Raw genomic sequence first — 16,723 nt, forward strand, 5'->3', positions numbered from 1 at the left:
ATAATTAATGAAATCATTTCAGAAGTCTCGCATTTGAATCACAGTACAAAAACAAAGTTGATTTGACAGCTTCAAAATTCAACCGCAAATGTGTTTAAGCGGTGCATGCATTTTTTTTTTAATTCAAAGCAAAGTTTCATTAAACAAATGTTTACTGAATCTATTCAGCATTTTCTAGAGATAGAAGATTCATTCCATAGTTTGTTGAATGAGCTAACCCACTTTTGGCAAGTGGATAAGTGCATTTTCTGTTGGAGGTCAATGGTTAATCATTTTTTCTTGATAATTCAAAATGGTAACCATTGGTAAATAAGTAATCCATGACCTGAAAAAATCAAATAAAAAAAACAAAAATAAAAACCACTTCATAACTTCATACTAGATTGGTTTACTCTTAGTTTTTCATCTTGAGTAATAAGAAAAACACAAACAATTTTTTGTTTCAATCCACCATAATATAAAGGCCCTGTTTTTCTGCAAATAAGAAGATTTTGGTTTCCTTGCTTAACATAAGATGGCCACATTGCGTCATTTCAAATCTTGGTATTGGCAATATCCATATGATGAGAAGACAAGATTTTGAAATTAAACAGCATCAGAATTGATCTAGTTTTCTCACAATAGACACAAAAGATGCTAAAACTCATGTGACAATAGTTTCTTCAACTAGAGCCATGCCCACAATCAAGAGCGAACAATGTCTTTCCCCTCCATGATGAGCCGAATTTCCTCCATGTCCAAAGTTTCGTACTTCATTAGCATTTCTGCTAGCTTGGTCAGTTTGTCTTTCTTTCTCAGCAGCAGTTTCTTTGTCCGATTGTACGAGTCCTTTAAAGGAACAGGAAAATCGATGTTGTACAATATAAATTCATAAAGTGACCAAAGGTAAACTTTCCTGTATATATTGTATTTCCAAAAGCTTTTCTGGTCATTCTTTTTTTTTTTTTTTTTGGGGGGGGGGGGGGGGGGTTAATTCTAATTCTATGGGCAAATTGGATTGGGATCAGTTTATCTATTATCAAAACTGGTCAAATTTTGAAAATTGGCTGCATTTCTAAATTAGTGCAATTTTGTTTCAATTTCTTTTTGAAAAATGATCTATTTATATTTAAATTTTTCTTTATAAGACAATAATTTTTACATAATGAATCCATAGGTTTGGAAAAAATGAATTATTCATGACTTTTTTAAAATTAAAATAAATAAAATGTCCTACTGACATTTATTGATTTATAAGATATTTTAAAATATGCATTTATTCACACCAAATTTTAAACTTTACACTGTCTTACTTGCAACTAAAAATTGATTTTTCGATTTCTCATAAAAAACACAAAAGAAATTCTATAAAATGATTTAAAGCATGTATTCTTCTATGAACAATTGAATCATGTTTCAGAAATTATATTTTAACAATTTGAAAAATAAAAAATTTGGTGCAGCATATTCAACCTTAATGAATTCATTTTTTTTTTTATGTTTGATGTACATGCATACCATAAACCATAAAAAGATTGTCTTATATATATCGAAACAACTTTCTCGCTACAATGAATAGGATGATTTTCAAAATACCTGCAAAAGTTTGTTGACTTCATCATCGACTTCTTTTCTCATTTTAGGGCTCATCATCTGTAGATCTTTCTTGCTGTAGACGCGCATTCCCAGCTTCAAAATTTGAAATACGAAATGTGTGAAATAAAAGACAAAGGGAGATAATTTTGAGTTTTTATTGATAGGATAAAGAGGGAAAACTCTGAATTCTTTGGATAAAATTTAAATGCTTTTAATATCAGTAATTGTATTTAATATTGAAAAGAGAAAATTAATTCTATTATATCTTTAACAGGTGTAATTTCATAAATAAAATTCATATTTTGTTCCTCCGCCACTACCAGATTTGGTCAGATTCATTTTATTGCAATATTGAAAAAGGGGAAGAATTTTTTTGAAAATTAGAGGGTTTTTTTGCCCATTCTTAAAAAGGTATTAGTTTTCATTGCTTCTTTGAATCATATTTGCCTACATCTGATTCTCCTTCAGGAGACACTTTAATTCTCTTCATTTATCTTAGAGCCCTTTTAAAACATTTTTTGCATTTACTGTACATGTTATCTGGCGCCATTAATGAATATTCAAGGAATTAACATTTTGTTACACAATCATAGTTTACAAGGATGTCTGAATTTTCACAAACAAATAAAACACTCGTCCAAAATTATTTTTACATTCTCAGTACATGTACCTGTACATATACAATTATTGAATAGCTGAGGTCACACTTTTGATCTTAACATGCTCAGTTTGTAAACTTACATTCTCTGACATCCCATAATACATCACCATCTGCTTGGCAATGGAGGTGGCTGTTTTAAAATCACTGCTGGCTCCTTTAATATACAAAAGAAAAAATGCTATAAACATTATTTTGATATTATATATAAATTTGGCTGTGTATTCTATTAAGTTTTTCGCGGAATATCGCATCCCCTAAATCAAGGGTACTACATATATATTATATAATGCATAACAGCATTTATATATGAATACTGTATTTAGCTCTGGTTTCATCAAATTTAATTCAGAGAATTGAACACTGAAAACATGGTATATATAAAACACAAAATCAATATCTAATATCAAGACCATTTAACAGTTTCATATCAATGCAAAACGATTTCATGTCAAATCAAATTTTCATATAAATATTTAATGCTTTGCATTTATGCGATAATGAGATTGCTGTACATGCGTTGTAAATTTTAGCACAATAAAACAATTAATAGGCGAAGAAATCACAAATTTTATAAGTTTAGTAGGCTCAATAACAAATGATATAAGTTTCAGGTCAATTAAAATTTTCATGTCACGTTCATATTCTGTACAAGTATACAGATCGAGTTCATTTAGAGGACATTGTATTCTTAGCAGTTCACACCTGACAATGTACAAAACAAAACAGATAACGCATGTTATTGGTTGTAATTATTAATATTTATAATGTGAAATATATTATAATTCAACAAAAAATTCAGGTCAGCTCAAATTTTCAGGTCAGCTCAAATTTTCAGGTCAATCAAATTTTCAGGTCTTTTGTATTTCTGTGTCAATAACTGATAATGATGTCATTTCATGATATTTTTCCCACACATTTTATATGGGAATATAATAATAACCTACATATAGTCATCTTATTAAATGTAGAACATTAAAATGTATCATTTACATAAAATTTCAGGTCAAAATTCTAAATTTCAAAGCAAAAATATTAAGATTGGCTTAAAATATCATATTTAAATTATTTAGATAAATTGGATGGTTAAAACTTGTTGGCCATCAAGCTTCCTTCATAGATAAATCGAAGTTAACTTGCTTCAAAATGAATTTCTGCCAAATATCACACGGTTACACTAAATACACACTAAATACATGTATATCTACATTTACTAAAGTTATCTAGCTACCACAGAGTAAGGACGTCTAATTCAATATATATGTCCATGTATCTTCATTGTACCTTACAGGAATTTCACAAATAAAAGATTAAAGATTTCATGTGAAATTCACTAAAAGAGAATTTCAAGTAACAATATCTAAGAGCATGATATGACTTTTTATCATCTAGACTACAAAACTGTTTATGGTAAAATTCCTTGAAATTCTCTATTAATGTGATATTCATGTTATAGACACTATAACATTTCTTTTTTCATTTATTACTTATTTTTTTATGACACAGTTAACACTTGTTTGAGAAAATTAATATATAAGTTGCTAGAAAATCTTGCATATATAATTATCATGCACATAATTTTAAGTATTACCTGGGATTTTACAGCTATTCACCAAAAACATTTCCTTTAAACTTAAAAATTTGACATGCCAGCATTCTATGTTAATGATCATGGATGAAACCACTGAAGAAACTCAAAGTTGTAATGAGAGGAGTTAATGCTTAATGCTTGGTAAGAAAGAATGAAGCAACATATTTATATTTATTACTCAAAAGGTTAAACCTAACCTTCAAGTCTTTGAGAAGCAAAGAGAAATAACTAAATGGAAGATTTTTTTAAGAAATACAGAGGTATCAATGCATTTTTATAAAAAAAAAAGTTCCAAGATTGTTTACATTCTGCAAAGTTTATAAGTAAAAAGTCCAAACTTGGGTAAAAATTCCCAAAGGTCATAAAAAGTCCAAAGGTCAAAATTTCCAAAGGTTAAATACCGGTAAGTCCAATGGTAAATATTTTTTCCCAATTACTAGCAGTTTCTTAGATTCATAAGATCTTGCTTGGGACATTTATTCTTCACCATCGAAGAAGTTTCGTAGATTTATTAATTCGAAAATCATGCATAGGTGCCATGATAAAAACCACCAACCTGTTGTGACTTCATTGGCTCCGAAAATGATTTCTTCAGCGACACGTCCTCCCATACAAATGTCAAGCTCATTCATCAGCTGAGCTCTGCTCTCGTCGTAAAGCTCTGTCTTTGGTAGAAATTGAGTCTGCAAAAAGTTAAATTATACTAGTTAAAATCTTTAATATTTACAGGACATGGGTAAGATTTTGCAAACAAACATTTAATCAGGCAAATTGATTTCTTTTTAATTATAAAAAGAGTTCAAGACCAAAGCTTCATTGCACAAGCAACAGTCAGTATAGAAGATGACTTGTTGTTCCATTAATATATGTCAGAATTAATCAATAAGAAAAAAAAAAAATAAATTCAATGAACAAAAAAATAAATTCATTGTTAGTAGAAAGATAACATCAGAATAGTGATCTGGTTTAAGACAATGTACATGTATATGGACAATGTAGATTGCAGACACTCACGTGACCCAGGGAATGGTTGCCTCCCCTGCTTTTGATCGTGACTTTGTACACGTCCGTGACGGAGGTTTTGGACTCCATGCCTACAATGGTGTGCCCCGCTTCATGGATGGCCGTGCACCAGTTTACTCGTTCATCTGGAGTGCGGGTCTTTTTTTCTGATCCTGTTAAATGAAATGATAAACTGTACATGACATACAGATATTGGCATATTACAATCTACAGTACATGTAGAAATATTCGCCCCTATTTCATTTTCATCCCTTTCACCCTTTGTGGCAATAGGCAAATTCTAATGTCTTAAACTATCGATCTCTCCTAAAACATGTCAACTCTTACTGTGTGAATTTCAGACAGGACAAACATTTGCAAGTGAGAAAGGTAAAAATAACTGTGTGTACTGTAGTAACTTTAATTGAAAAATCTTGAGCCTTACCAGTAGAGTTAACTGTTTAGAAATACATTTTACAATTTATTCAAATAAGTGGTTGTATTTATCAGAATTGCAGAATAATCAAGAGCTTCCTTAAATAATTACATAATTATGTAAAGGCTACCTCTACTGTCTGCACCTTTAATGAACTTAATATTGTCTGTATAACTAGAACCGAGACACATGTACAACTAGAGGTACTGTGAGCAAGCTCACAATTGATACCCCCCGCTAAGAAAATCATAACTCATGTATTATTTCTATTATAGAAAACGTTGGATGAATCTATTTCACTGTCCATTTTCTATACATAACAACTGCTCTATTTTTTAATAAAACTGTTAATGCTAATATGAGTACACACACCAATTTCTATTCTTTAAATTCCATTTTAGTTCAAGTTAACTGTTAATGCATGAGGACATTTGCATCCTTATGTTAACAAACATGACTCGAATCAAACAAAATTCCACATGTCAAGCAGCCATTTAATATAAACATTTTGAATTATAAGTATACTGAGCCCATTTTTTTTTTAAAAACAATGACCTTGAACTTCCTCAATTGACCTTGGGTCAAGGTCATGACACACCTTCAGACTATAAGCAATCTTGATGTGAATTAAGAACTTCCAATATTTGTCCATTAAAAAGATATGGACTGGACATGAATTTTGTACTTTTTCTGCCAGTGACCTTGGCCTTGCCCAAATGACCTTGATTCAGGAACATTTTAGGTCATAAGCAATCTTTGTGTGAAGTAAGAACTTCCAATGTTTCTCCATAAGAAAGATATGGACCGGACACAAATTTTGATTTTTTTCTGCCAGTGACCTTGACTTTGCCAAAATCACCTTGGGTCAAGGTCATGACACACCCTTATGTCATAAGCAATCTTTGTGTGAAGTAAGAACTTCCAATGTTTCTCCATTAAAAAGATATGGACCAGACACGAATTTTGAACTTTTTCTGCCAGTGACCTTGACCTTGCCCAAATGACCTTAGGTCAAGGTCATGACACACCCTTAGGTCATAAGCAATATTAGTGTGAAGTAAGAACTTCCAATGTTTCTCCATTAAAAAGATATGGACCGTACACGAATTTTGAACTTTTTCTGCCAGTGACCTTGACCTTGCCCAAATGTGCCAGTGACCTTGACTTTGCCCAAATGACCTTGGGTCAAGGTCATGACACACCTTTACGTCATAAGCAATCTTTGTGTGTAGTAGGAACTTCCAATGTTTCTCCATTAAAAAGATATGGACCGGACATGAATTTTGAACTTTTTCTGCCAGTGACCTTGACCTTGCCTGCATGACCTTAGGTCAAGGTCATGACACACCCTTAGGTCATAAGCAATATTTGTGTGAAGTAAGAACTTCCAATGTTTCTCCATTAAAAAGATATGGACCGGACACGAATTTTGAACTTTTTCTGCCAGTGACCTTGACCTTGCCCAAATGACCTTGGGTCAAGGTCATGACACACCCTTAGGTCATTAGCCATATTTGTTTGAAGTAAGAACTTCCAATGTTTCTCCATAAGAAAGATATGGACCGGACACGAATTGAACAGACAGACGGACGGACGGACGGACGGACAAGGTGATTCCTATATACCCCCCAAACTTCGTTTGCGGGGGGTATAATAATCCTTACCCATCAGGATTTTGTCCTTGGCGTAGTTCAGATGACTCATGTTGACTGAGGATACTCCATCTATACCCGCCTTCAGTGCGGCCTGATTCACCATACTGCTGATATCAGCACCTGATAGAGGGAAAATTCAGTACTTTCTTAGAATTAACCTATAGTTTCTCAATCTATGAATTTCAAATCAAAATGCAACTATAGGTACTAGGTATTTCATCTTTATCCTTTAATTTTTTTATAGGATTCAAAAATTTTGTTATTTCCTTTTTTAAAGGGGTAATAAAATTCAGTTCTTCCAGGGGGTCTTAGATCTTTTTATTAAAGCTATACACGCTATAATTTACGTCAATTTTGAATGACAGTGAAAACGCATGTGTTTATCTACTTATAAAAGTTATCCTTAATCTGTAAATTACAATGGTGAATTCCATCTCGTTACAAAGATATACATTTTTAATTGTTTATTTTCCTGCCAGGAAAATAAACCTTTTCATGAATATTGATGAAGGAAAGCGAAACCGACCTCTTTGCGCATGTCCGCGGAGAACTAGGTGGTCGTTATTGTTTGCCTAATTAAATATCCAACTTGATTTTTGATATGCTTAACAGTTGTTAATTTGAAATACATACATGTATAATGAGTAAAATATGTTTGTCATTCACGATACCCTTACTTCTGCATTAACACTTATAGGATCTATAAATAGCACATAGGGGAAAACACATGTCTACGTCATTTTTTTTAAAGGAAGCATTCATATCTACTCACAGGCTTGTATTTTTTTCTTTTGTTTGTATTCATATATCGGAGAAATGTATGCTTTACTGAAAATACCCTTTCCTTTGTGAAACTATCACAATTATGAAGATGTTGACCCTTCACCAGGTGTGGTATGATAGACTAAATTTAGCTGTCGATATCACGTGATAGATTGATATTCACGAGGAGGCATTACTTTCCTGGCAGGAAAATAAATATTTTTTATTGTTTAATATTTGATATATTTGTTACGTGATCGAATTGAGCATTATAATTAACAGCATAAAGGTAACTTTTATTAGTAATCAAACACATACATTTTCCCCTTTATTCAAAATTGACGCAAATTATAGCGTGTATAGCTTTAACATTACTATGTGAATTTAAAAAGATTAAGTTTGAATTTTCATGGGGGAAAGGGGTGGGGTTATCCACATTGCTGGATCTTTGCATATTAACACATGAATGACAAAATACCTGTGAATCCACTTGTACCAAGGGCCAGGTGTGTGATATTGATATCTGGAAAAGAAAGACTCTGGTGTTTATATCCCTATGAACATGCAACATCAAGCTACAATGGTAGGATTCAAACTTGCTGCTGCAACAATTTGTGATTTTACCAATTCTCTCTACTTCTTTTTATTTTTTAACTATGAAAAATAAATTCGACAATAACTTATTTTTTAAATTTTATTATCAACTATTTTCATCACTCTTACCTGGGTCATGTTTGACTTTACTCAGATATTGCTTGAACATTTTCTCTCGTCCTTTTAGGTCTGGTCTTTCTACAGATATGTGCATATCCAAACGTCCAGGTCGTAATATGGCACTAAATCAAAAAATTTAAAATGAACTGCAAAGTTTGTCAACCATTCAAATCAGGGTGTTATGGCATTACATGCATATTTTATCTTTTAGCAGATTGTGTTTTTTCACCATTGTCCTCTATTGCCATGCCACTTTTTCATTGATTTTTATGTTGAGCTGATTCACAAAATCAAATTTCCACCAACACTGACCAATATTTAAGACATTTATCTTTTTGAAATAATTCATATTTATTGGTGTCAGGTTTTTGGATATACAGGCATAGCTGTTTGATAAGATGCGTGTTCAATGGATCATGCAGATTATTTGGATCATGCAGATTATTGGACGGTATATCAAATATGGGTCTTTTCTTTGACAGGTCCTTAGACTGTACAATTTTTGGATTTGAAAAGTTTACATTTAAGATTGAAAAATGTTGGTTTTATTATTAAATTGGTTGGATTTAACAGAGATGAGATTCGACAATTTAAAACAATTTTGTTAATAATCAATACATTTAAAAAAAAAAAAAAAAAATCAGATTGAATTTTTTTTAAACAATTACATGTAGTAAATTTTGAAATACAGACTTACGGATCTAGAGCATCTTTTCTGTTTGTGGCTGCGATGAGTATGATTCCATTCATAGACTGGAACCTGTAAAATTAAACATGCCTTGTTGTTACAACATTGTTCAAATCAAAACACATGCACTGAAGAATCATAGTGTGAGCAAATATTTGTAGATTATGAATTATTTTGTATTAGGTTAGTGGGACCATATTTCGTGTTAAACTGTTTTTATGTACATCATATACACATCATGAAGAAATGATAAGTTACATATCTGAGTGGGAATGTTCATTCATGGGCAAGTTCACCAAAAATTGAACCTCCACAAATTCTCAGTCAGTAACTGGTTGATATTTTCAAGTTGGTAAAACTGTAACACATATACACTGTACATGTAATTTACTACTACCTACCCGTCTAGCTCTGTTAGTAGTCGGTTGATACTCTGTTATAAGTACTTACCCATCTAGCTCTGTCAGTAGTTGGTTGATACTCTGGTAGGCCGCGGGGGTGGAGTACGGACTCTGTGTCCTGGTGGTAGCCAGGCTGTCTATTTCATCAATGAAAACAATGCACGGAGCTATGTGTCTCGCAGTCTCTGAAGGATAAAACCAATCATGATAATCAGAAAAAGCAAGTATACATTAATTTATTTATTTACAATATTGTGAAACCATTGGAATTGATAACCCTCAATTTGAATTTCTAAAGGATAATAACAATTATGATTATAATCAGAAAAAGAAAAGTGACATTATTTCGTTCATTTAAAATATTGTGAAACCATATGAATTTATATTCCCAATGAGTTATGAAATATCACTGATTTAGAATATCACTGATTCAGAATATAGTCTTTTTGAAAATAAACATAAAACTGAACCAACAAAGTTTCACGGACTTCTCTTTAAGCTACAAAATCCTTACCAAAAAGTTCTCGTACTCGCTTGGCACCCACACCGACAAAGATTTCATCAAACTCGGAGCCCGAGGCAAAAATGAATGGCACTCCAGCTTCTCCTAAATAACAGTTATGCTTTGATGAGCGTAAGCATCTCAACCGTCAACTAAGTATTCATATGTTCTTTTAATTTTAAAATACAAACGACATTAATCAAAAGTTCCTTCAGATATTTGCAAATTTCTTTTACAAAACAAAATATGAAAATGAAAGCAAACTAAAAAAAAAAATCATTTAGAGAATAAAAATACTTTCAGTAAAAAAGACCCAAAACCTGACTGCTTTAACAGTTTTAAAATAATCTTAGTACCTGCCACTGCCCTGGCTAACATGGTTTTTCCAACTCCAGGGGGACCTTCCAATAAGATTCCTACAATGCAGAAAAAATCTTGATGTAGATAATAGCTACCAGTAACTTATTTGACTTTGACATGTAAAATGATCCTAATATGTGTAGTGACCTTGACTTGAACAATGACCTTGACTTATCTAATGACTTAGATTTGACACTGACATGTAAAATAGACCTGACCAGTGAAGTGACCTTGATTTAAACGATGGCCACGACCTACACAATGACCTTCACCTTACCTTTAGGAATCTTGGCTCCCACTTGGTTGAATGGCTCGGGGTTCTGCAGGAATTTGACGATATCAATCATATCATCCTTGGCCTCATCCATCTAGAAATCAATGGTTGCAGATAATTAAATTGTAAATTCTAATGAATGTACAGTGGATCCAGCTCATTGCTGTAAATCTCTTACATGCAGTATAATAACACTATTATAATACTGTACACTAAAACATGGTTATAACGAAGTGCCAGGAAAGGGCGATTTTGCTTCGTTATAAGCGTAATTTGTTATATCTGTCAATTTTACAACATGTAATTAAGTCAAGGGGAATGGAAATCACTTTGCTGTAAGCATCAATTTATTATAAGTGTGTTTGCTATAACTGTGTTTTATTGTCTTTTCTATGACAAGACATTATCATACTCTGAGTTTATATCTTAGAGACCACAGTCTGTAATGCAGACATGTACATGCATATAATTCAGAATGTTAAAATATATTTAATCAAATTTTTGGTTTTCAAAAAAAAAATAAAAAAATCTTCACTTATTTATTTAATGTCACAGTGAGAATTCATGTGTAAATGGGAAAGGTTGTTCCCTGTGTTTCTCATTAAAAAAAATACCTGATACTGCAGATTCCAGATCTAACACAAGTATAAATTAATTCTGAAATTTCATCATTGATGAAAAAAATCAAAGATTTTCACATTCATAAGAGGTGCTTTCTTGTGATTTTCTTTTGATGATGTATTAATCCTTCGCTTTTAATCAGGAATACAACACTTACTCCATGGACATCGCTGAATTTTTCCTCAATCATATCCTTTGACACCACCGAGAATGTTTTGGAGTTGCCGTTCATAACATCTGTTAAAGAATTAAAATACCGGTTACAGCTAGCATAAGTGGTTTGTCTATATTCTGTGTTAAGTTTCATTAGAGTTGAAAAAACCTCCCCAGAAAAGTGAGTTAAATTGAGTCCTCTTTTTAAAAGTGCATTAAAAATAAAAAGTGAAATACCTGCATGCAACATCGCTGTTTACTTAAACTTAAAGTTTTAATTATTTTTGGCCTAATTTTTAGTCCAACATAAATCAAACTTACGTTTCTAGTTTCAGAAAACATGTGAGTAAGGTTAAGATAATTTTTTTGCTTTAAAAACAACCTACTTGATCCTGTGATCCTAACAATGATGATGACCAGAAGGATAACTGCGGCGACGTAACTCAGGAGCTGGACGGCGTGATTGACCGTCGTCTTCTTTTTACTGCTCAATTCCTTGACCTGTGACATCAGCATCTCGTACTTCTCCTCCAGGTTTTTCAGCTGCTGCTGTTTCAACAGGTTCTTATTATCGGCGGCCTGCTTTGTACTAAGTTCAGCTAACTCCTGGTAAACAGAAGAAAAAAATACAGTTGAACTTCAATATCTCAAACACTGATATCTCAAATACAATGGATATGTCAAAGTGATTTGTTAGTCCCAACTACCTGGTACTTATTTTGAAGAATTTTACTCTCGATATCTCGAATACTCTCGATATCTTGAATACTCTGTATCTTGAAGTTTTAAAACAGTCCCATCTATAGTTCGAGATAATGAAGTTTGACTGTACATGTATGCTAAAGGTTATAATCTGCAAACTACTGATTAAAGCCAGGGAAAACACATAAATGTAACAATCTTCCAATTTACTTCTATAGATAAAGATGGGGGAAAAACACATACTGTATAATTTAATGATTAATTTTGCCCTGTGTTATTTTCGCCTTTCTACACTTGCTAAGAGTGTTGCCACATTTTGAATTTGCCCAGACACAGTTGCGTTTAAAGAGAAATAATTTGAAACTTTGGAATTGTACCAGTCTACTTTTAGATTCGCCTGCTGGCAACCATGGCGAAAGGGGCAAAAAGAGAACGGGGGTGAATATTTTCCTGTATACAATAATAATGTTAGGGGTTACAATCTTTTAACTTCGGGTTAACTCAGGCGAAATCGTGCAAATCTAACAGAGAGAGATGTAGCAAGATCGGTCCACTTCTGGCAATGGCAAGGTAAATAAGACGTTTGAATTGAACATATTTTATTGATTAAATCAAATGGATTAGACACAAGTTCTAAATAACTTAGATAGTCTTCTCCTAATAATGAAATTTTATAAATATTGCAAGTAATAACGTTAGATATAAATACACATAAATATACATGAATAAACAATCTACTACATAATTTATATAATATCATAATATGATTCTCATCTTCCATAAACCATGTACTTTTACAAAGCTATGACAAAGCCCTATTTGCTCACACTATGATTCTTCAGTACATGTGTTTTGATTTGTTTGAATTTTTTAATTCTTTCAGCATACTGGTACTTGTCAATGACCTTTTCTTGACATATACAGTTAAACTTCGATATCTCGAAAACCGATACCTCGAATACAATGGATATGTCGAAGTAATTTTTAAGTCCCAACCACCTATTTTAAAAGTATTTTACCCTCGATATATCGAATATTCGGATATCTCGAAGTTTTTCTACAGCCCCATCTAGTTCGAGATAACGAAGTTTGACTGTACCATCATAAAAAAATTAAGTGATTTTTATATCTTTAATTTCTTATACCAATAGCAGAGGTAACACTTTGTTTTTACCTTTAACACAGCATACTGATCTTCTACTGTCTTTTTCACCTGTAAAATCAATCAATAAATCCATGATTTTAAACCCCACAAATAGAGTATATCATTTAGTATTTCAGCAATTCAGAAATAAATTCTTTTATACAGTTATGTATTTGTTAAAGTTTCAAGTCAAAGTTTGGGAACATTTTAGTGCTAGTGCTTAAGAGCAAGAATCTTTCCAATGGAGACCATTGTGAAATTCATTGGTAACCATGGTAACTCGACCTCCTTCAGTCCTTGCTGTTCAGGGTCTTCGTTCCTTGGATCACCAGTTCCCTCCCTTCGTACGTAAAACAAGCGGACTGACGAATGCCCTTAAAAACCAATAACAAAATTATTAACACAAGTATAATTATATGTTTTCCACCCCCCCCCCATCATTTTTGTGAGGCAGAGAATTTCATATTACCGGGTACTTGATAAAGAGGAATCAATTAAAAAAAACCCAAAAACCCTTACATAGTTGACGTAACTGAAGCAGACGTCTTTGTTCTGTTGTCCTGGAAGTTAGTAATGATGGTGCGGGCCTGGTAAAACTAGGGTCCTCAAAACCTACAAGATAGGAAACAAACAAAAAATACAAACTGCATGCATGCAAACCTTTATTCGGGTCAATTTCGTTTTCCTATGTCTATGACTTTATTTACTACAGAGACACCTCAGGCAATAAGGTTCGTCAGTGAAAATGAAACATGTTTCTTATACAGAATCCACAACCAGCCAAGATTTCAACAGCTTCAAATTTCATTGGCTAACTGAAAGGTTGCTCTGAAGTGACCCTGTAAGGAGTGTTGAAAGATCTTGTAAGGGTGTGATACTGCAGGACTAATTTTAATTACCCCGTATTTTTCAGGGCATAGGCCGATATTTTTTTCCACCGATGCGCGAGATTCGGCCTATCCCCCATATCGGCTTATCGTAGGCCCAAAGTTAAAAAATCAGACAGTAAAATCCCAAATCCACTGCTTTTATCCATCATTTATTATGAGAGGTTGGTTTTTTTCATCCATTTAAACTATTGTTCGATAGCTGTCTCGTTGATAATTTACACGGGGTAGATTGTATTTGCTGACCAGCACAAACAGGTCAAAGTAATCAATAATTATTTTACATTTTAATAAAAGAATAAATACAGAAGGCTTGACCTCCATGGATTTATCTCCATTAAATATTGTTTTATTATTTTTTTGTGAGGTTTTGGACAAAAGAAAGGGAACTTACCATATTTGTTTTCAAAGAAGGTAGGAGAGGAGACATAACTATCTCCCCTTACTGAGCCGCAAATCAAGGGGCTAAACTCCTGCAAACACAAAATTTCTTCATATAAATCTAGTTAATATAAAATATCAATACTGACATAGATTAACACAATAACTTCATCTTAACTTCACTTCTGTTTAATCAATTGTTTATGTTATTTCTCTTAAAAGTTCATTTTATATGAACATTTTGTGAAGCACATTGGCTAGTGTATCTCTAACTTAATTTACAAGTTCAAAGTTTTTATTTCAATATTCAGATAAGTTTTACCAACAGTAACTTAACAATCTCTGATCCTCTGCCATGTCCAATAACTCTTAAATTATTTGGATTTTTTTAATTTGTAGCATAATTCTGCCTTATATAAGACAAATTTACAGATCTGCAGTTACTACATATACCGGTAGGTAAAAGGGCGTAAAGCACAGATGTACCAATAAAACCTTATTTTTAAAGATCTCATGTGCAACTTTTACATTTATATATACCGTTATATCCATTGTGCAAATTTACAATAACTTTGTAAAATGCAAGGTTAAATACCATAAAGAAATTTTTTTCATAGTATTGCATTCATCGAAGGACAAATAACATATTTTTGATGAAAAAATATTTTGAGGCTGAGGGTTGGAGAATCTTAATGAACTTTAGATGTTAAAGCAATGTAATAAATTTAAGTTATCAAACTTTTTAAACCTGATCTGTCTGACTTGAGTGGCCTTTCTCTGTTTGAGGAGCATTGTATTTTTTCTGTAGATTTCTTCGCCTCCTTCCCCCAAAACAGTTCTCTGTCGACAGAGCTCTGGATCCATTCACAATCAATGAAAACTGCTTCAATGCTGTCACAACCTGTTAAGCACAATTTAGATGTACATCAACAGAAATTCTAAATGAATAAAACATTTGAATGTGCATGTGAATGTAATTAATGAGTATGTCTAACGAGGGAAATCCCTTAGTTCTAATCAATATCTACTGATATTTCCCGGATATATTAGAAACATTTTTAGTGACTGAAAAATTTTGATTGACATCTTTTCCTGTAGACATTAAATTGAGACAATTTTTTTCAGTTTCAATGAAACTATAGCTGAGATTAATTACCGCCAATATCTTGCACTTTGTTTTTCACAGTTATAATGTAGCAGGATTGAAGATGTTATGGCAAACCAGACCTAAATTAGTTCCTGGTTCCTCTGAATCTCTTGTCGGATAATTTATCAACTGAGGTACTTAGCGCCAGCAAGTGAAGCTTAATGTGACTGACACAGCTTAACCCAATTTGTTTTATTTCTGAATTGTCACTTCATGATTTATTTTTTTGTCTCAATAACAAGCGATATAACTTTTGATTTTGCCATAGGCGTCAAAACCCTGGGGCTAGAGGGAGACCCTCTCCCCACATTTTTTGCAAAGTAAGACATAAACTTTTTTTCTTTTTCTGTCAAGATTTTTTACAAGTCTAGCCCCTCCCTCCGACGCCACTGTTTAATACCACCAGCAACTACATGTAGTTTGGATTTTTGTCAGATTTTCAGGCCTACTTCATGCTCACCTTTGCCTTATGCAATCGGCTGACCGGTTTCAAAATATTCTCAACTTAATTCACTGTTACAGTATTTTTCAACGAAGTCTGACTTTTACTAAAAAAATTACAAAATAATGACCTGAGGCTGTAATGTTGTCAAGGAAAACATCGGTTGATTTGTCTTCTTCGTCCACTCTTAGGCCTTACAAAACAGATGTTAATGAAAAGCTGAGAAAATGCGGATTATTAAAAGGGGAAAATGTTAATTGAAGAACCTCGGATTTTTTTAGAGGAACGTATAAATATCCGGAATAAAGAAAGAAAGTTATGGTGAAAAAATCAGCCGTTCTGTAGATGGTAAAAAATATTTGTCATCATTTTTTGTAAATAAAGTTCAAAATAAATGATGAAGGTAAGTTTATATTTGATATATTTTGGTAAATGAATAAAAAAAATCCATTATACGTATACCGCTTATTTCGGATTTTGCTGTGTTATACCGGAAGAGATACATTGGTTTTGCAACATGCGTTGGACAACTTATTCCGTTGCGTAAGCCAAATTTTCTCGGCTGTTCTTTTTACGCAACTAGCAGAACTTAATTTTTCGTGTTATTCAGGTTGAAGCCGCGAGAAGA

The 16,723-nt window shown here is 32.7% G+C and overlaps 1 protein-coding gene across 1 annotated transcript; it reads right to left on the bottom strand.

The window, feature by feature from the left end:
* Positions 1 to 368: 368 nt before the first annotated feature.
* LOC128173635 (ATP-dependent zinc metalloprotease YME1L1-like) lies at positions 369 to 16,352 on the bottom strand. The gene is made up of 21 exons (XM_052839308.1): positions 16,226 to 16,352; positions 15,255 to 15,407; positions 14,520 to 14,598; positions 13,758 to 13,850; positions 13,524 to 13,612; positions 13,269 to 13,307; positions 11,779 to 11,998; positions 11,397 to 11,476; positions 10,622 to 10,712; positions 10,341 to 10,400; positions 9,997 to 10,089; positions 9,532 to 9,667; positions 9,091 to 9,153; positions 8,403 to 8,515; positions 8,158 to 8,202; positions 6,927 to 7,037; positions 4,839 to 4,999; positions 4,381 to 4,507; positions 2,317 to 2,390; positions 1,576 to 1,668; positions 369 to 828 (listed from the first exon to the last, which is right to left on the bottom strand). The coding sequence occupies exons 1-21, from the start codon at positions 16,253 to 16,255 to the stop codon at positions 685 to 687; spliced, it is 2,094 nt and encodes a 697-aa protein (XP_052695268.1). The 5' UTR covers positions 16,256 to 16,352; the 3' UTR covers positions 369 to 684.
* Positions 16,353 to 16,723: the final 371 nt, after the last annotated feature.

Source organism: Crassostrea angulata, chromosome 2, assembly GCF_025612915.1.
Source record: "Crassostrea angulata isolate pt1a10 chromosome 2, ASM2561291v2, whole genome shotgun sequence".
NCBI classification, from domain to species: Eukaryota; Metazoa; Mollusca; class Bivalvia; order Ostreida; family Ostreidae; genus Magallana; species Magallana angulata.